Consider the following 20853-nt stretch of genomic DNA (forward strand, 5'->3'; position numbering starts at 1 on the left):
GGGTCGAAGCTAAGTACTGGAGTACCTTAGAGCTCTGGATGTTGTCGGACTGTCGTGGTTCAACGTTGCATGGAGGTCAGGGTCAGAGCCACTGGATTGGCAGACAGGGGTGGTGCTTCCTGTGCATTTGATGGACAACCTGTCCTCTGACCACTTTTTAATAATATTCAGGATTTCTTTAACAGAGTTCTAATCCTCCAAAAGGAGGCTTCACTTTAGCAGATCATTATCAGATAGTGCAGTTATAAATTTTAAAGAATCTGTTGCATTTTCTCTCTCCTCTGTGTCGCTGAGCAGTGCTGCAGATGGCAATAGCTTAATTTATTCCTCTTCACAGGTTGATGATTTTACACAAAACACAAGCTCATTTTGTTTCATTCTCAACATCTTTTATAAGATTGAAAATATATATCCTACATCTGTTTATGTTCACTTTGAGTCAGTTTGTAGTGGGTTTAAAGAGCTGAACTAGACTCAGAAGGTCCTGCTCCCGTAGGCCCAGCTCCTCCATCAGAGTGTTTAAATATTGGACTGAGGCCGACATCTTCAGGGCCTCCTGCACCACAGGAGACACGTCTGATAACCTAAAAGAAAAGAAAATACAATAAAAAGAAAGAAAAACCACTGGAACCATTAGAGACATTTTCCAGCTTCACTTTAATGAATCAAAGGAAAATAAATCCTGATATGAAGCAGGAGTTAAAGGACTGGGGTCAAGATGGCAACTTCTGCTATGAGGCACAAAAACTCTTAGTCTGAATACGAGTTAATTAAACCAAATAGATGAAAAACAATTATATTATTTCCACTGATACATTATAATAGGAGCTGATTTAAACTCACCAAATGAGTCAGTGATTGCCGCCTAATTTTTACAGATCAATAAACGCACCAATCAAAAAAAATTAAAAAAAGTCGCCTTTTTGGCTCCCACTGTGATCCAGATGTGTTTAACAAAATAACCCCTATGGGGTGCCATTTGTGAAATATTCAGTTATATTTTGGATTATTCAGTCTGTCAATTATATCATATAGAACAGAAGGTGCCCCTTAATTAGTTTAAAGTAGCAGCCTTTCAAAATGGCCCTTCCCAGTCAAATGCCACCCGAATGGCAGCCTACTTCCTGCCACTGACTGACCCCCCTCTTGCATATTTTTTTGCTCTGACTCCACCCTTTCACTGAATTACAGGGTCTGACCAGCAGATGGCGCTTCTCTTTAGAATGTCCACAAATCATGACAGAAAAGGTATTGTAGGGCACCAGCCCTACCAGACGAGCCAAAGACCAGCCGAGGACCAGTCGAGGGCCAGCCAAAGACCAGCCGAGGACCAGTCGAGGGCCAGCCAAAGACCAGCCAAAGACAAAGCGAGGACCAGCCGAGGGCCAGCCGAGGACCAGCAGAGGGCCAGCCAAAGACCAGCCGAGGGCCAGCCAAAGACCAGCCGAGGGCCAGCCGAGGACCAGCAAAAAAAACCCTACCGAGGGCCAGTCGAGGACCAACCGAGGGCCAGTCAAAGACCAGCCGAGGGCCAGTCAAAGACCAGCCGAGGGCCAGTCAAAGACCAGCCGAGGGCCAGCCAAGGACCAGCAAAAAAAACCCTACCGAGGGCCAGTCGAGGACCAACCGAGGGCCAGTCAAAGACTAACCGAGGGCCAGCCGAGGACCAGCAAAAAAAACCCTACCGAGGGCCAGTCGAGGACCAACCGAGGGCCAGTCAAAGACCAGCCGAGGGCCAGTCAAAGACCAGCCGAGGGCCAGTCAAAGACCAGCCGAGGGCCAGCCAAGGACCAGCAAAAAAAACCCTACCGAGGGCCAGTCGAGGACCAACCGAGGGCCAGTCAAAGACCAGCCGAGGGCCAGCCAAAGACCAGCCGAGGGCCAGTCAAAGACCAGCCGAGGGCCAACCAAGGGCCAGCCAAAGACCAGCCGAGGGCCAGTCAAAGACCAACCGAGGGCCAGCCAAAGACCAGCTGAGGGCCAGCCAAAGACCAGTCAAGGCCCAGCCAAGGACCAGCAAAAAAAACCACGCCGAGGGCCAGTCGAGGACCAACCGAGGGCCTGTCAAAGACCAGCCGAGGGCCAGCCAAAGACCAGCCGAGGGCCAGTCAAAGACCAGCCGAGGGCCAGTCAAAGACCAACCGAGGGCCAGTCAAAGACCAACCGAGGGTCTGTCAAAGACCAGCCGAGGGCCAGCCAAGGGCCAGCCAAAGACCAGCCGAGGGCCAGTCAAAGACCAACCGAGGGTCTGTCAAAGACCAGCCGAGGGCCAGTCAAAGACCAACCGAGGGTCTGTCAAAGACCAGCCGAGGGCCAGTCAAAGACCAACCGAGGGTCTGTCAAAGACCAGCCGAGGGCCAGTCAAAGACCAACCGAGGCTCTGTCAAAGACCAGCCGAGGGCCAGCCGAGGGCCAGCCAAAGACCAGCCGAGGGCCAGTCAAGGGCCAGCCAAAGGCCAGCCAAGGACCAGTCAAGGCCCAGCCAAGGACCAGCAAAAACAAACACGCCGAGGGCCAGTCGAGGACCAACCGAGGGCCTGTCAAAGACCAGCCGAGGGCCAGCCAAGGACCAGCCAAGGGCCAGTCAAGGACCAGCCAAGGAGCAGCCAAAGGCCAGCCGAGGGCCAGCCGAGGGCCAGTCAAGGACCAGCCAAGGACCAGCCAAGGGCCAGCCAAGGGCCAGTCAAGGGCCAGCCGAGGGCTAGCCAAGGGCCAGCCAAGGAGCAGCCAAGGAGCAGCCAAGGAACTGCCAAAGGCCAGTCAAGGGCCAGCCAAGGGCCAGTCAAGGGCCAGCCGAGGGCTAGCCAAGGGCCAGCCAAGGAGCAGCCAAGGTGCTGCCAAGGAGCAGCCAAAGGCCAGTCAAGGACCAGCCAAAGACCAGCCAAGGGCCAGCCAAGGGCCAGTCAAGGGCCAGTCAAGGGCCAGCCGAGGGCCAGCCAAGGGCCAGCCAAGGAGCAGCCAAGGAGCAGCCAAAGGCCAGTCAAGGACCAGCCAAGGGCCAGCCAATGGCCAGTCAAGGGCCAGTCAAGGGCCAGCCAAGGGCTAGCCAAGGGCCAGCCAAGGACCAGCCAAGGAGCAGCCAAGGAGCAGCCAAGGAGCAGCCAAGGAGCAGCCGAGGGCCAGTCAAGGAGCAGCCAAGGAGCAGCCAAGGAGCAGCCAAGGAGCAGCCGAGGGCCAGCCAAGGGCTAGCCAAGGGCCAGCCAAGGGCCAGCCAAGGACCAGCCAAGGAGCAGCCAAGGAGCAGCCAAGGAGCAGCCAAGGAGCAGCCGAGGGCCAGTCAAGGAGCAGCCAAGGAGCAGCCAAGGAGCAGCCAAGGAGCAGCCGAGGGCCAGCCAAGGGCTAGCCAAGGGCCAGCCAAGGGCCAGCCAAGGGCCAGCCAAGGAGCAGCCAAGGACCAGCCAAGGAGCAGCCAAGGAGCAGCCAAGGAGCAGCCAAGGAGCAGCCGAGGGCCAGCCAAGGGCTAGCCAAGGGCCAGCCAAGGGCCAGCCAAGGACCAGCCAAGGAGCAGCCAAGGAGCAGCCAAGGAGCAGCCAAGGAGCAGCCGAGGGCCAGTCAAGGGCCAGCCAAGGGCCAGCCAAAGACCAGCCGAGGGCCAGTCAAAGACCAGCCGAGGGCCAGTCAAAGACCAACCGAGGGCCAGTCAAAGACCAACCGAGGGTCTGTCAAAGACCAGCCGAGGGCCAGCCAAGGGCCAGCCAAGGGCCAGCCGAGGGCTAGCCGAGGGCCAGCAAAGGATCAGCCAAGGACCCATCAAGGAAAGTGGGGAAACTTTTTAAATGGCTGCTACTGTATCAAGACCAAATAATTTATTTTTGGAAAATTCAAAGATTCTAAGACTTGGTTTGATTGACTGTTTTTTGCAGATCATCAGATCTCATTTCCAGATCGTCACTCAATTATCCAAACCAGCCAATCAAGTGAAGCTCATTTAAAGAGCAGAACCTAATAAAGTGGCTGCTGGATGTTCTCTGCAGGTCCAGCACATTTAGTCCAGTGGAAGTTTTTAAGTTTTAATGGGACCAAACGTGAATCATGGCTCTTTGAAAATCCTCACTCTTCAAATAAAACTCATGTCCTCCGTGCTGCTTTCTGTCCCTCCCTACTGTCTACCATCCTGCCGTTTAATCTCCGGTTCAACTCGGAGTCTAGTGTTGCAGCTATCGAGGGGGTGTGGGGGGGCGGATATGTATTATTCATCTGGGCCAAACAATAGAGGCCAGACGAGCTCCACAGCTGCCGCGCAGCGGACAGATAAGACCGCGCTCCAAATTATTCATGACGGAGGAATGGAAGGACACGAGTTCAATGAGAACCGATGAAATCATGGAGGTAGGGGGCAGGTAGAGAGGACTTTAACGTCACCTCAGCCGGTCAGAGGAGCCCGTTTCAGGGAAATTCACCCGAAACTGCTGTGATTGATGGGAGAAAAACCCCCTCCGCTCCCATCAGACGCAGAGTCCAAATGTTTTTCGGTTTTTGAATTTTCAGTTTCCCCCAAAATAAAGTCAGTAATTTCTTTTTTTCCTCTGCAGAGAAACCTGTTGGCCTGAGGAGAACTTTGGGTCTAAGTGAGCAAACGGAGCTGGAAGCAATAAATCAGGATGGGACAAGCATCAGGTGAGGGTTTTCCCAGAGAGGCCGAGTCGGAGGAGTGGAAGCTGTGTTTAAATGTGTGTGTGACGGACCTGGAGAGGGGCAATCAGGCCGCGAGATAAGGCTGTGTGTACTCAGGCGGGAGCAGCACGGAACTGTCCATGAACGGCAACACACGTGTATATATACACCATATGGCGCTGCCGAAACAATCCCCCAGCTGGTAGCATGAAGGCACCCCCCCCCCCCCTCCTCTGCAGGAAACTTACAGATGCAGAAGCACCACAGCTATGAGGGTCCACTCAGGGGTTTTATGGATGATGTTGGAGTTGGTGAACCTGCAGGGGAAAGGAAGCAGAGGCCACCATGAGTTCAGTGCAGAGACACCAGGAAGACAGTCTGAGACATTTAGTAGATCTCTGCCTCGGTGAGACTTTGTAAAAACGCTGCTGGACTTCCTGCTGGACGTTGGACTCTCCTTTGTTTACTTTAAATCGGCGGCTCCTCGCCAAAAACTAACGCCAGCATTCTGTCATGTTATAATGGGAAACATTTCTGCATATTTTATTTTATGGAACAGAAATGGAGTCAATTTTGTTCCAAAATATATGTTTTGTAAATGAAAACCTGCAGAAAAAAAACAATCTGAAAAACACACTTGGCTCTTTTCTCAGAACTTTTTTCCTCATATTTTATTTATTTATGTTTTTTTTTCAAACTTTGGTTTTTGAACAGCTTTTTATGCAGATTTTATATTTTGGGTTGAGTTTTATGAACTGCATTATCTTCACTTCCAGCCTGATCCAGCTGCTTGCTATTGGTCACTGCAATGTTGCTAACATCCAGCAGAGCAATAGAAATGATTTTTTTTTGTTCTTCAGTCCAGAGGAAATCCCACCAGAAGTGAAGATAACCTCATTAATAAAATTCAATCGGGAAAACGGAAAATAGAAAAAAAGTTTTTTTATATATATATATATATATATATATATATATATATATATATATATATATATATATATATATATATATATATATATATATATATATATATATATATATATATATATATATATATATACATACATACACATTTTTAAACAATTTGAAAGAAAACTTGATACCAACATTTTAAAAAACCGCAAAGTTACTCTAAAAATATTTTTTGATTATGAAGATTTTTTTTGTATTAAATTAACTTAACAGAGAAAAGAACAACTTTTAGGACAGTAATAAGTCCTAAATGCTCTCTCTGCTTTTTCTCATAGTAGCTTCATCTGGTCTGTTCCTGTTTGGCTGTGACTCCATCCTGGAGAGAAATATCGGGTGTTTCTCAATTCACGAGAATGCGAGTACGTACTCGCGTTCTCGTCAAGTCCGTTCTTGGCGAGAACGCAGGAAGATCGGACTTGACGAGAACGCGAGCACGCAAGCACGTATGTGTATTGGAACAGAAGCGTACTCGTGACGTCATCACATGCAACGTTCTTTAGCATTTCTTTAACAGTCAAAACTATTTATTCCCTACACAAAACATTTTGAAAACAATATTTTAATTTCTAAAGCTTAAAAAACATTAAAAAAATTACCGAACCGCAAAAAACCGCCATCAGAACGAGCGGTAGTTCACACATAACTAGACCGAGAGAAGTGCACTAGAGACTGACATTTTTTCGGGAATCCCACGGGTCACGGGATTCCCGTGGGATTCCCGTGGGATGGGAGTCAGTATTAGTAACGATCACGGGATTGGGACGGTACAGGATTAAACATTAACGGGAGCAGACGGGAGCAGGAGCAAACCAATAGTAACTTCCGCTCTGAGTTTTTCACCCGCGCTCAAAAACAACAAGAACGGGAGTGGAGCAGGAGCGGGAGTCATTCTGAATGGGAGCGGGATGGGAGTGGGAGTAATTTCACCAGGAGTGGGACGGGACAGGATTTAGATTTCTACTCTGGCCCGGGATCGGGACGGGACACCATTTTTTTCTGTGGGAGTGGGACGGGACAGGAGTGAAAATCCACTCCCGTGTCAGTCTCTAAAGTGCACTACTGACGGGGTAACATTAGCCCTGGCTGCGGTTACCCTCGGAGGTCTGCTGGTCACTCTGGTCCGCTCAACGTCGGACTTTTTTTTAAAATTTCGCACTAACTCTGTAAACAGGCCACACAGGGAGGCTTCAATGTATAATTTTATTGCCTCAAACGATTTCAAAACGTACTTTTGAAGAACAACAGCAGCAGAAAAGGGAATGTTTAACTTAACACTGTGAGCGCTGTCTGGAATCAAGCTGCGGCCGCGGGGCATTCTGGGGAAGTCTGCTCTGATGCATGCTCGATAAAGAGGGCGGGGCCAGAACAACATCCGGGGATTTGATGCGTTCTCGATCTGGCGTTCTTGAGAATTGGAAAGGTACTCGGGCTGAGGCTGATGACGTATCACGAGTACACGAGCACACGAGAACGCTCAAGAACGCATATTGAGAAACGGCGATCAGCTGTGCTGCTGCCATCAACACCTTTGTTTCTAGATGTTGGAGCTTGGCCTGTTTTCCAGTGTAGTCCTGTTTCTCTGACTGTGACTAACTGGATGTGCTCTCTTCATCCTCTGACATGGGAGCTGGCTCGGAGCTCGTCTGCCTGGCTGTGTGTTTCCTGGACGGGGCCGCCTGTGGAGCTGGTTGACAGTTGCCTTTTGTATCTATGCTTCTTTTTCTATGTCTATCTGAGCCTGGTTCTGTTAAAAGTGGCCCCGTGTGACCAGAAGGGAGCTAGGGGGAAAGGAAACAGGCACAAGGGGGCAACAGAGAGCAACCAAAGACTGCTTAAACATGAAATGGAAAATTAACCAAAGATCAACAAAACAGAATAACTGAAAATAAAAGAGTCCCAAAAGGGGAAAACCAAAACACTCTCCTGTTTTCTTTTCATTTTCGTTCCGCTTGATTGATGCATATAAATAGCTTTATTATAATCCATGCAGGGAGTATTACAGATTATATGGACACTGCAATGTATGTAGAACAGGAAAGGAAAAACAGGAAAAAGGAGAAAAGATGAAAAAGAGAGGAGATAAAAGGGAGACAATGATAAAACGTTTTATCGCAGAAGATTTTTTTTAATACATAAAACCAGGTGAAACTAAAACTTTTCCATTTGAGGAGTTCTGGATAGAGCAGATTGACAGATGAAAAAGATTTTTTATTTTAAATATTTAAATGTTTACTTTTTTATTTTTTTTTAAACACAATTTTGGTATAATCCTGCTCTAAATGTGTCACTCTGTCAGCTAAAGGCATGTTTTAGAGAATGTATACTCCAGTTGACAATTAATCAATTACTAAATTAGTTGTTTTTTTCAATAATCTGTTAATCTGATTGGTTCAGCCCTAATCTGAACTCTGAGATGCTAAAGAGGCATTAGGAGCAAATGATCATAAGGTCTGAAAACCTTTACATAAACGCATAATAAGCTCCAGCTTTCCCTTAAATTCAGTTTGCCGAGTCTTTAAAGGGGCCAATAATAATCAGGGGTTTGTTCCAATCAGAGGTGCGACCGAAGCACGACAGCAGGAACTGGAGATGGATTAATCCGGATTAAAACTTAGATCTGGTTACAGACCCATAAATTCCCCCTGTTGATCTGAACGAAGAGACAAACATGTTTCTGCAGCCATCAGGTTTGTTCTCTGCAGTAGTGCAAAGAATTTTAAACTTCTTTACTGAATGCTTTTATTCTCTGAAAAAACAAAGTTTGGGTCTTTAAGTATTAAAGTTTGAAAACAATTAAATTTTTGTTTAATCTTGTAATGTGCGATATTAAGCACTAGAGGGTAGCAAAGTCTAATGAATTAGTAAAATAATGTAGGAACATGTCTTAAATGATGACATGAATGCTTAACAACAATGCATTGAAAAAAATAAATGTTTTATACAAGAATTAACTGATTTTAGTGCGTTTGTATGGAGTGAATGTTGTCCCAATATTGTTGCAAAGAAAGGATTTTGTAAATGGAAGTTTGAAAAGAAAAAAGTAGTAGAGATATGAAACTTAGAAAAACATTTTAATAAAAAAACTTTGCTGGTTTATTTTTCTGTTCGAAATTTCTAAATGATCTAATATTTTTTAAATGTTATTTTTCCTGATTTGTTTTTACAGATTATCATCTTTTTTACTATTATTTATTTTCTCAGATTGAGTTTTATACAAAATTCCATTCTTTTCCAGATCATATGATCTTCACATCTGGGGGCGGGATTTCCTCTGGAGGGAGGAGCAGAGATGCTTTTCTATTGGTCTGCTGGACGTTAGCAACTACATTATTAATATAAAATACCACCATTGTACCATTTTACTAAAACACAAGCTTTTAAACTGGGAAAATGTCATCAAGTATGCAAACCTCTGTCTGTTTTTACAAAGTAATCCATGGTCTGTGTGGAGTTAGGAAGCTGAGGCATTTCTTGCAAGAAAAAAGGTTCAAATTTATTTAACGTCCTCAGACGGAAAGATGGAGCTCTGACCGAGGAAACCTCAGTACATTTATACCTTACAAAATCCCAACACACACTCCGCCCAGGAGTGTGTGTTGGGATATATATATATATATATATATATATATATATATATATATATGGGATGTTGTTTCTCTCATGGTGTGAGTGTGTGTTGAACTGACCTGAATGTCCTGACCAGGTGGTTCAGGTCTGTGGAGACGTCGCTCATGGTGAGGCCCACCGGACCCACGATGTTTCTGAGGCTGAGGAACACAGCAAGACGTATGAGAAATGTATTCTTCTCTAATATCGGAATTACGGTTTCATTTTTTTATTTTTTATTTCTTTCCTAACATTAACATCCAGAGCATCGACACGCTGAGAAACAGGAACACATCTGAGGGACCAAAGCTTTGGGTTTTCATCTAAACTACAGAACCATCTAACAAACTGCAGGTGAACAGAGAGCAGACCATGAGAAGAACACCTACCAGCTGCTGAGCCGCTCCACCGTGATCCGTTTCTGGATGAGGTTCTGAGCGTGGGAGTCGATGAGCGGCAAAGCTGGATCCTTAGAGGCCGCCTCCGGTGCGCTGATCTGACACCAGAGAAACAAAATCAGCATGTTTAAATCCTGAGGCATCAGGATAACCGGAGAGCTAAGCAACAGAACCGTGGGGTTCCCCAAGGCTCCATCTCAGGGCCCCTTTTATTCAGCATCTACCTGCTCCCTATGACTCAGTTTAAAACATAAAAAAGCTTCAGTTAGTATAAATATGCAGACGACACTCAGCTGTACGTCACCAGGAGACTTTGAACTAGGGATGCACGATATCGGGATTTTGGCCGATATCCGATAAAACTCATGTAGCCGATAACCGATATCGATACCGATGTTAAAGCTGGACAAAAATAAGTAGTCATTGAAAATAGCAGTTTTGTTATCCATTTCTGACACTTTGAAAAATAATATACTCAAATATATTTTCATATGCTGATATCAAATAGATTTTTAAAAACGCGGTATCGATCTATTTTACTTTTTAAAATCTCGTGAAATTTCATCCTTCTGTTACAAACTCTCGTGATATTTTGCAAATTCTTGTGAGATTTTGTTAGTAAAATAGATCGATACCGCGTCAATATATCAACATATAAAAATATGGCAAAATTTCGTGAATTTTGGGGGGATTTCGTAGAATAACGATGCTGTTCCTCTACGTCACGCAAAGGATTATGGGTAACCATATACCTCCTGGGTGGCTCGGAACGTCAGGAGGTCCTTATGATTAATGGATTGGTGCAAGGAGGCATTCCTGCTTCCTGGTCCTAGCTCCTTCCTAACTCCCAGCAGTATTGGGATTATTATGACGAGCGTGGACGAGGTTGCGTGGATCCACCTGCTGGCTAATCTGGACCCAACCTGATTTAAAACATTTATAAATTACAGCATGTTGTCCAATGACAGTGTCTAATATGACTTGCGCCTCTTCTCCTGTTAATACGGTAAAGCCCTGGGGAGCGTCCGGCTCCAGGCTGCACGTGATCCAAATGAGCCAATGAGCTGTCAGTCTAGGTTGTTGCTGCTGCTGCTACTTTCAGACACAGCAGGCAAACCTGTGGCAAGCCGGGCGATGGGAAAGAAGGAGAAGACCATGAGAAAAGGAGAGCAGAGAAAGTGTGGACTGCTGGAAGAACTGCGGTGAACTGGTGAAAGAAAAGTGAAATGGCGTGCTCAAAGATGACCCTGCACATTTAGAGGATGTTTGGCTCAACCTGCTGCTGTGAAGCAGGATTCTCCACCATGAACAGAATCAACAATAAATCTGGATCCAGGCTCAAAATGAGCACCTTGATATGTGCTTGAGAATGGCTTAGTCTCCGGTTAAACCCAGGTTTAAAGCCTCGCAGGGCAGCCTAAAGCCCACTGCCAACATTAAGACAGAAAAAAGAAAGAAAATAACAAACCATCAGTTCAGGGGTTTGAGAAAATATGGGAATCAGGAAATTATCTATAAACCAAACTGAATGATTGTTGTTCTCTACTTCAAAAAACACTTTAGATGTAAAATGGAAAAATCTTTTATTTTTTGTTTTCTATTTTTTCATTTAAAAATTCAATGTGTAACATGGGTGCATAAAAAACTCATTTTATTTCAGTGTTAAATTCTGTTTAAAGTAACCGTTATAATTAAAAATGTCTCCGGACCTTTACTGGTTGATTATTTTCTTTATTCGGACCCTGATGATTTTTAATTGGTTAAACCTGAAATAGAGCAACGCAACCTTCAGCAGAGATGTGAAAGGAGAGGAAATATTGAAAATCAAGTGTGAAAAAGTTCCGCAAATTATGGCTACAGGATTATGAGAAGAGTAGAGCTCAGAATATGTTATGATCGTTGGGGTTCATTGTCAGGAAAATGCTTGGCACATACTCCGTTTTTCAACATGAATGGATGGTTTTTAATGTTTTTTTTATGTGTTTTAGTACATGCACTGCAAAAAATCAAAATCTTGATAAGTCTTTTTTTCTTGAAATAAGTGCTCTATTTTACTTTCACATTCTCGTGAAATTTCATTGTTCTGTTACAAACTCTCGTGATATTTTGCAAATTCTTGTGAGATTTTGTTAGTAAAATAGATCGATACCGCGTCAATATATCAACATATAAAAATATGGCAACATTTGGTGAATTTTCGGGGGATTTCGTAGCATAACGATGACATATAGCAATATTTCATTAGTAAAAGAGATTGATATGGTGTTTTTAAATGGCAATATATCAGCATATGAAGATATTGGGATATTTTAATGGATCAATATTTTTTCCCTCGTCTTTAGAAGTTTTTAAGTCTGTAAAAAAGAAGTTTTTGAGGAAGAAGAAAAAGTAGTATATAAGGCCGATACCGATAGAGGCCGATTATATCCTGCATCCCTAAACTAGACTAAATAAAAATGGGATGATGTCGACTAAATCTAGCGATGCTGAAACTGGACTAAAACTGAAACTAGATTTAAAAATGGCTGCTAAAATTAACACTAATATACACACAAGGAACCTGGAAACTTAAAAAATACTGAACTACAAAAAACATTTAAAAAACAAACATGTTTCATTGATATATATGCAAAAATGAATATTAGGAACTATATTTATCAAACATTATACTGGGCAAGTAAAAATGGTTTCTGGGCAAATGAAATGTGAAAGTCACTTGCCTTAAGGTCGACCCCTGCCAATAAAAGCGTTTCAGCTGCAGGTTCTCTCACCTTCCTCGCCTCCAGCTGCTCCTCCTCAGGTAGAACCCACGTCCCTTTATAAAACTCGCGCACCCTGAGCTGCAGCTGCTCCGCTTCCTCCCGCAGCTTCTCGTAGTCGTGGTTACCCGGCGGCCTCCTCGGCTCCGCCGCCTCATCATCATCATCATCATCGTCCTCCAGGTCGTCTTCATCCAGCTCCTCTTCCTCGGTGGCTCTCAGGGCGGTGAACGGGACGGCCGGCGGCCGGTCGGCTCCATACAGGAAGCTCAGGGTCTCTTCTGTGCACCAGTCCTTTAAGGTCCTCTTCAGGGACTCCAGGAGACTCCGCCGCACCGACTCGGGGTCGAGCGCCCCGCCGTGCTTCCTCAGAAGGTCCTGCAGCCCGGCGGCTCCTCTCCGACTCATGCCCACCTGGGTGATGCTGAGCCCAGGCGGGTTGGACGGGTCTCCAGTGGAACAGGGAGCCCGTCTGCTTCCTGCTGAAGGTTCAGGTCCTGTACACGAAGCGGCTGAAACGGTTTCAGCCCGCGTTTCTCCGCGCTGGTTACCGCTGGTAACGCACTCACTCAGCTTTGAAGTGAGCTCATCCACGCTTTGGTCTCCAGGTGGCGCCTCAGCGCTTTCCTCAGCGGGGATCTCCTTCCCTTCCTGCTCTCCTCTCAGGCCCCCGTTTTCCTCTGGGTTTTGGATCTGAGGCGGTTCGGCCCGGTTCCCGTCTCCGTCTGCGCCCCCCGGCAGGTCGGCCCAGTGCACCCGGGGTCTCTGCTGCTGGGAGACGTCACTGGAGGGAAACTCCCGCTCCCCGTCGCTGAAATCGCCTCCTGCAGGGACGGGCGGAGGCGGGGCAGCCTGGGGTTCCTCTATGTCCTCCTCCCTGAGGCGGCGCCCTGACAGCATCACCTCCACACCAGAGCTCCCCCTGGACACACATGCAACAAACAAACATCCTTATTTGATGAATCACAGTTTTATTCTGCTGGTGGTGAAGATTCCCAGCTATCCAGGTCAGAGTCATTCCAAAAATGGTTAAAAATCAATCCGCTGGACTTTGTTTCCAAGTTTGAAGACGTTTCTCTTCCATCCAGGAAGATTTTTCAATCCAAAATGTCAGAAATAGCGTTTAGTTCCAGGTTTTATTCAGCAGCCCAACAAAGCCTGGTTTTAGTTTAGAAAACATGCAAATAGAAACGGATGAACGGGTCCCCCCCTTTGGAATGGGGGTCGTTTGGCTTCTTTGTTAGCCTGCAATGCCCCATACCTGTCTATGTCTCTGAAAGGGGGGTAGGTAGAGGGAATTGTTGGCCTGGCTTTAAAGGCCAGGTCTTCTGTTCCCCTGTAAAGGGGTTGGGGTTGCAATAATAGCGGGAAGGAATCAACTCAATCGCTGAATTGTACCTACTATTTAGCAACTGACTTGATTCATAGGCAGGTATGGGGCATTGCAGGCTAACAAAGAACCCACATGACCCCCATTCCAAAGGGGGGGACCCGTTCATCCATTTCTATTTGCATGTTTTCTCAACAAAAACCAGGCTTTGTTGGGCTGCTGGATAAAACCTGGAACTAAATGCTATTACCGACATTTTGAATTGAAAAAGCTTCCTGGATGGAAGCGAAACGTTTTCAAACTGGGAAATTGTCAGTTTCACTATAGCTCTGGTGAATTTCAATGGTGAATTTCCTCTACCAAGTGGTGCCCACCTTTACAAGAGTGAATAAAGTGAATGTGATTGGTCGATTATCAAGGGGGCGGGATTGTTGTGGCGGAAGGTTCACAAGCAAGTTTGGTTGTGGCCGGTTTGTAGGAAGCATCTTGCTAACCAGTTAGCAACTTAGTGCTAGCAGGTTCCCAATGGGAAATTCCATTGGGACCAATTAGCACTAAATTGGTGACTTAGAAACGACGCTGTCAAGGAACGCTATGGACAGCGGAAACATGCAAGAGGAGGAGAGTTTAGTGTCGGAGGAGGTGGATGAGTCTCCTCTGTCATCCATTTTTTATTTAGAGGAGGAAAGCGGGGACGAAGATGTTGTGGAAGAGGACGCCAGGGCGGCAGAAGCTTGGTTTGGTGTAGAAGGCTTCCAGCCGTACATGTTTGAGCCCTTGCCTCGCAACGCTGCCAGTTCTGTTGGCTACATATCACGTGTTTTTTCTCTGGCCAGAAGTTCGATGGCAAATCCTCCCTCTTCAAGTTGGCGATCCAACGACCAACCCGTCCGTGGAGGATCAGGAATCAGAAAGGTGGAATAACTCTTTTTTCCACTTTTACCCGATGTATTCCAGCATCCAGCTGCCATGCACGTGGGCATTGTCAGTTTCACTATAGCTCTGGTGAATTTCAATGGTGAAGTCCTCTGGAAATCTTCAATAATTGTTGTTGATTGCAGATGTGTCTAGTAGTTCCCATTGATTTAGCTTGGAAAGTGGGGAGAATGGCGCTAGGCTTACCGCACCGTGACGTCACTGCTGGAAGATGGCAGGAGGGAGGCGTTATCATATTTGGACAAAAATGGCCGCTCCCAAATAATTAGTTTTTTTACTGATTAACACTAAATTTGTTAAATAACAGCAAACATATTAGTTTTAGGTATAAATAAGGATCCATTGATTATTTCCTTCTGACTGGACGTTTCCTTTATGGGAAAAAGCCACTCATTTTAAGATTATTTTTTTTACCTTTATTTTTCGTTTAGATTTTGCAGTGCAGGACTCTATCAGGCGTATTGTGTGAAAACTGTGAAGCGGAGCTACCAACCTGTCTCCTTTCTTTAGCAACTTGATTTCTGGAGGACTGTAGAGAAACAGAAAGGCAAGAAAATAAATCTCACATCATAAAGAATCTCTTTAAGGAGACAGAGGAACCAGCAGCCGCCAACCTTTCATGCTGCCTCAGCCAAAGAGGCGTCTTTGATATCTGTAGCTCGTACTCCTTGGAGGCTTTGTAGCAGAAGTTACAGCAGAAACACTAAAAAAAATGAACGTTGGAGCAAAGTTAGCTGAAGCTTTCTTTTGGAAACGACCCCATACCAGCAGGAAAACAATAAAAATCACTCGCCTTCCGCTCTGTGATGTCATAGACCCGGTTCGTCTTGGTGGAGATTTTATACTGCTGGGTCGGGATCTATGGATTGAATGACATGGATGAGTCGAGGGGTATGGAGTGGATTTTGTTCCAATATTATTTGAAAGATCAATTTTTGTAAATGAAAGTTTTAAAAATAATGCAACCCAGAAATTAAACAGAAAAATGTCTCAACTTAAAAATCAAAGTTCCAGATTAAATTTACTGTTTTATCAAATTTTGTATTTTTGTATTTTCTAAAATGCCCCCCCCCCCCCCCCCCAACTTTCAATTAATCATTTTTGACAGTTTATATATATTTCAATTCATTACAAGTCGCTTTTTAATTCTCTTCACGTCGAGCCCAATTCAAACATTCGCTTCTGACCAATAGAAATATTGCTCTTAAGGTTCAGCTGACCAATAGAAATGTGTATCTGACCCTCACTTCAGAAGAAACCCCGCCCCCAGAAATAAATAGAATGTGATATGGAAAACTCAACTTGAAAGAAATGGAATTCATAAAACACAATTGGAAAAAAAAAGTGAAAAAAAAAAAAATTAATATGAAATCTGTAAAATTAAATGAAAAAATATAATTTGTAAAAATAAAACCTGAAAATATGAAAACTGTAAAAAACAATGTTTTAAACAATTTAAGCGGAAAAGAACAAAAAAGAAAAATAACATTTTCCTTTTTTTGGATTAAATCATTTTTTTAAATGTAATTTCTAAATGCCATTTTTTTCATTCCTATTTTCATACATTTACTAAATGTTTTCGTTGCTTCCAATAATGATGGAACAAAATTGCCTCCATAGGGACCAGGAGGAGGTTCACCTTGCCCAGTTTGTTGGGACAGACGGGATAACCACAGAACTTTGCGATGAAGCGCTCCTCCACGGTGTCTTTGTAGTTAGCAGTAGTGATGAACTTGGCCTGTGAAGAAGAAGCAGAGATGAAGAACGCCATCTTCATCCTCCATTTAAACTCCAGTAAAACACTCCTGAAGATTTTACCGCTTTTTCAAACCTTTCTAAGCAGAACATGAAGCAATCAGTGGATATTTTCCCCTCAGCAGTCGACTTAGGCAAGCTGTGCTGATGATGCATTTATATGCCATCGTAAAGCTTAAATTTCTTGTTATTTCCCCTTGTATTCAATGAGGCGTTTAAGTTCTGCTGGAATTTACTGAATTTGGCGAGAATTGGCAGAAATTTCCGTTTTCTCTTTGTTTATCTCTTAATTTTATAGACTGTGTTATTTATCAATAATTATTTTAACATATTGGTTTTATTTTTATTCTGTATACATTGCTTGTTAGTTTCTATTCTACTTAGATTTTCTTTGCTCGTCTTGTTTCTTAAGTTACCACCGCGCAGTGGAGGAGGAGGATCTTTGTTATCTGTCGCTGCTGTCGGGTAACGACAGCCTATTGCAGCAGCGGGCCAGGAGAGCTCTCCACGCAAAGCATTCTGGGATATACTATCAGTTTTAGTCCGTGAGGAAGACACCCTGTCTACTTTTAAGGCTAGGCTTAAAACTTTCTTTTTTGATAAGACTTCTAGTTAGAGGGGCTCAGGTTATCCTGATCTATCTCTATAGTTCTGCTGATATAGGCTTAGACTGCTGGAGGACATAGGGACCCCTTTTTCATCATTCTGCTTCATTCTATCTCTATTCTCCCACTCTGCAGAATCTGTTAGTTCAATCTCTAACGTTCTGCTCTCTCTGCTTTTTCTCATAGTAGCTTCATCTGGTCTGTTCCTGTTTGGCTGTGACTCCATCCTGGAGAGAAATATCAGCTGTGCTGCTGCCATCAATACCTTTGTTTCTAGATGTTGGAGCTTGGCCTGTTTTCCAGTGTAGTCCTGTTTCTCTGATTGTGACTAACTGGATGTGCTCTCTTCATCCTCTGACATGGGAGCTGGCTCGGAGCTCGTCTGCCTGGCTGTGTGTTTCCTGGACGGGGCCGCCTGTGGAGCTGGTTGACAGTTGCCTTTTGTATCTATGCTTCTTTTTCTATGTCTGCTTCTGTCTCCTTCAATCACCGTCTGAAACCATAGCTTTCCACAGATACACGCCTGAAAGTGCGCAGAAAAAGGTAGCTAACGGGACGAGCACGTAAGACGGCCTCACGTAAACATATCACCAGGATGATTGACAGTTAGGAGGACCACTGATTGAGATGATCCACCTGGAAACTAAAGATCCTCCTCTATACCTTTGTTCATTTATATCCTGATTTTTAAGCACTTTATAAATGCGGTCATTATTATTATTAGTATCTCTGTTTGCTTTGATGCTTTTTACTGTGAATGTGTGTCTTAAAAGAACAGAATGTTCCGGATGCTGAATGAGATCCAGCAGCATCATGTCAGCTACATACGCAGTCAACCAGGAAGTCTTCAGCCACGCTGTCCTCCAGGAGGCGCTCCACCACCTTCAGGGCTCTCCGCTCCACCTCCAGCCTCTCCCTCAGCCTCTCCTTCATCTCCTCTCTCCTGAGAAACAAACCGCACACTTTAATATAATATTACCGCAAAAAGAAATTAAAAAAACAACCTCAAAATGGTTCACTGCTGTAAACGGTTTCCTCACCTTCTTGCTTCTTCTTCGGCAGTCCGTATTTTGACGCATTTTCCACCTGTAAAAAAAAAGAAAACACAGAGCAAGTGTTAAAGATACCTCCCTCTATGCTCTGACCAGGCAAACACAGCTGGATGATAAAGCAGAATAGAAAGATACGTTTACAAGAAGAAATAAGGTCTGGGTTTATGAGGTCTGATGACAACAAGCCGAGCAACAGACGCTCTTTGTGTCCTTTTAAACAATCCTTCCTAACTTAATATGTCTAAATACTATATATATATATATATATATATATATATATATATATATATATATATATATATATATATATACACACATATATAGATACACATATATACACTTTTTTTTTTAATAAAAGGCTCCCAGTGTAATTTTATAAATTCTGTGACCCTTGAACTCCTCCAGCTCATCATCGGCAAAGTTTGGAACCACTGGTTGAAACGAAGAAAAATAACAAAAATACATGAACAGACTGTCTGGTGACTCATTCATCATCAAATCTCTCTCTTTTCCAACCTGCTAACACATTTAAAGTGGATGAAAGCAGTTCCCATATCCGAGCTTTTTACCGATCCATTGAACGCACCGCTACTCAACACCACAGATTAACGTTATTCAACTGAAATCTGCAGCTTAAAGGAGGATTATGATCAAAACTTAGAAGTAATCATAGAAACATAAAAACCAAAAACACAATTTACTGCTAAAAAGAAACGATGAGGTGCTTTAAACTTTGTGATGTCACTAAAAACCAAAGAAAGCTTATTTTTAGGATATATTTGATTTGAAGTTAAATACGTTTAAAAAAATAAACAGACTAACTCTATACCGAGAAACTTTAATGTTTACTTTAGTCTGTCTTGCTTTAAATAGCAGATAAATAACATAAAACTGGCTGCTGAGAATATATTGGTAATGTTTGGGCTTTAATCAGCCGGACAGCAAACAGGCGGAAAACCTCCTGCTAGCTTGATACCAGCTGCCGTCCGGAAAACAGAGTCAATTTTAAACCTTTTTTAGAGCTTTGAGCAGAACCTCCTCTTCTCCTTCTCTCATCAGCCTCCATGCTGCTTCCGTTTTCTCTCCGGTTCAACTTTGACCCGTGACGACATCGCTGTGCGTCAAACGAAGCTGAAGTTAGCTTCAGATTCGAGGAAAAACCGGCTAAAGGGCAATTCCACCTTTTTTCCTTCAGCTTTTGCGTTTTCAATCTGTTATTGCTCAAAAACTATGGTGCATTTACAATTCAAACCTGGACGAGATTATTCTACATTCTTTTAATATTTAATACATAGTTTGAAATTTGTGAAATTTTTATGTTTTGTGAAAATTCAGAAGCTCCAAAAGTGTTTTTTTTTAAACCATGTTTGGACCATGTTAGAACTGACCCAACTCAAAAACAAAAATACTTAAACGTGAAAACTGGACTAAATTATTACTAAGTTTATAGTATAATCTTTTAGATACAGTTTGGGATCTGTAAAAGATGTATCTGATTTGTGGAAGTTCTCTAAAAGCACAAAAGGTATCTTTTTTTTTTTTTTTGCATGTGGGCCTCGTTAAAACTGACCAAGCCCTAAAATTATAGTTAGATGGTTCAAACCTGGAGGTTTCACAAACCATAATCTGTTTTAAAGACTCTATGCAATTAGTTTGGAAAAATCTACTAAAGGTTCGAGACGTCAAACTACTATATTTTGAATTGGGTCGGTTCTAATGTGGTCTAAATGGAGAAAAAAGGAACTTTTTGGACTTTTATTGGACAAATCAGATGCATCTTTTAAAATGGCAAAATGTGTTTTAGAGATTAAATGTAGAATAATTTGGTTCAGGTTTGAGCTGCTGGGTTTCTCAGCTGGGTCTGTTTTAACATGGCACAAATGAAAAAGAACAAAAAAAAAAAAAAAAGAAAACAGAAACATACTTTATCTTTGCTATATACTATTTGGAGAGGCAGAACTTGTCATGAACCGAGCACAGATGGACCCAGTATTCAAGGAGAGACAGTCAGTAGGAAAGTTCAAATGTTTATTAAATAAAACTAAAACAAAAGCGGAGCTGTGGCTCGCGGACACTGCAGGTGGGGGGGCGGGGCACAGCCCAATCTCAGACACTCTAGGGAGGAAACACAGGTAAGTGACCACGATAAACTGATATATGATTATCTGGGTTGGTCACTTACCTGGTTTAACGGTCCAGACCACGTGTGTCCCCAGTGCTGCAGTCCCAGAGGTTATCCTGGTGAGGGATCCAGAACAGACAGGAACAGGAGGCAGGATCCAGACTTCCAGGCATCCACTGGCTTCCAGGAGGGTTCAGAGTCTGACTGGGACCAGAAGCGTGACCAGGTGGTCACGCACGGGAGCAGACAGGATCAGGTGCAGATGAGCAGGCTCAGTGGAAGAGGGCAGCCGAGACAGGACGTGGAACCAGAACTTGATGCAGGACTTTAAACTGGTTTTCTCCTGGAGCCAGGCTTACTGAGATAAAAACTGAGCCTCCCCACATATTGAGCAAAAAACCCAGAAGACTCCGTGGGGGAGGAACAGTGGACGATCAGGGGACGAGACAAACACAAAACCCTCTTTCCACTGGCTGACAGGATCCAGGACATGAACCAAATAAAACTGAACAGAAAGACAAGCAATGATCTGGCACTGAATGCTCAGGCTGAACTGAATATAAACCAGAGGAAACAGGTGAGAGGAATAAATTATAATTGAGGCAGGGAGGAAAAACGACAGGTGAAAGGAATGACTAATTAAGGGAGAGCAAACAGGCCAGATCATGACAGAACTCTGGGTTTTTAAGAGTTTTTTAAATTAT

At 44.0% G+C, this 20853-nt stretch overlaps 1 protein-coding gene across 1 annotated transcript; it reads right to left on the reverse strand.

Annotated features, from left to right (window-relative positions):
* Window positions 1–372: 372 nt before the first annotated feature.
* On the reverse strand, window positions 373–19134 carry rpap2 (RNA polymerase II associated protein 2). The gene is made up of 12 exons (XM_038302465.1): window positions 19039–19134; window positions 18016–18061; window positions 17804–17918; window positions 16255–16353; window positions 15409–15474; window positions 15230–15318; window positions 15109–15144; window positions 12362–13271; window positions 9582–9688; window positions 9273–9353; window positions 4863–4931; window positions 373–584 (listed from the first exon to the last, which is right to left on the reverse strand). The coding sequence occupies exons 1-12, from the start codon at window positions 19091–19093 to the stop codon at window positions 440–442; spliced, it is 1818 nt and encodes a 605-aa protein (XP_038158393.1). The 5' UTR covers window positions 19094–19134; the 3' UTR covers window positions 373–439.
* Window positions 19135–20853: the final 1719 nt, after the last annotated feature.

This window comes from Cyprinodon tularosa, unplaced genomic scaffold (assembly GCF_016077235.1).
Source record: "Cyprinodon tularosa strain WSP-4 unplaced genomic scaffold, ASM1607723v1 ctg490, whole genome shotgun sequence".
Taxonomy (NCBI): Eukaryota; Metazoa; Chordata; class Actinopteri; order Cyprinodontiformes; family Cyprinodontidae; genus Cyprinodon; species Cyprinodon tularosa.

Excerpts from the sequence above, each read along its gene's own strand:
- rpap2 (XM_038302465.1), bottom strand. The coding sequence starts at position 19,093 with ATGGAGGCTGATGAGAGAAGGAGAAGAGGAGGTTCTGCTCAAAGCTCT. Across the intron at positions 15,475-16,254 it reads GTCCCAACAAACTGGGCAAG|ATCCCGACCCAGCAGTATAA; the intron begins GTGAACCTCCTC and ends TTCAATCCATAG. Across the intron at positions 9,689-12,361 it reads AGCAGCTGGAGGCGAGGAAG|ATCAGCGCACCGGAGGCGGC; the intron begins GTGAGAGAACCT and ends CTCTGGTGTCAG.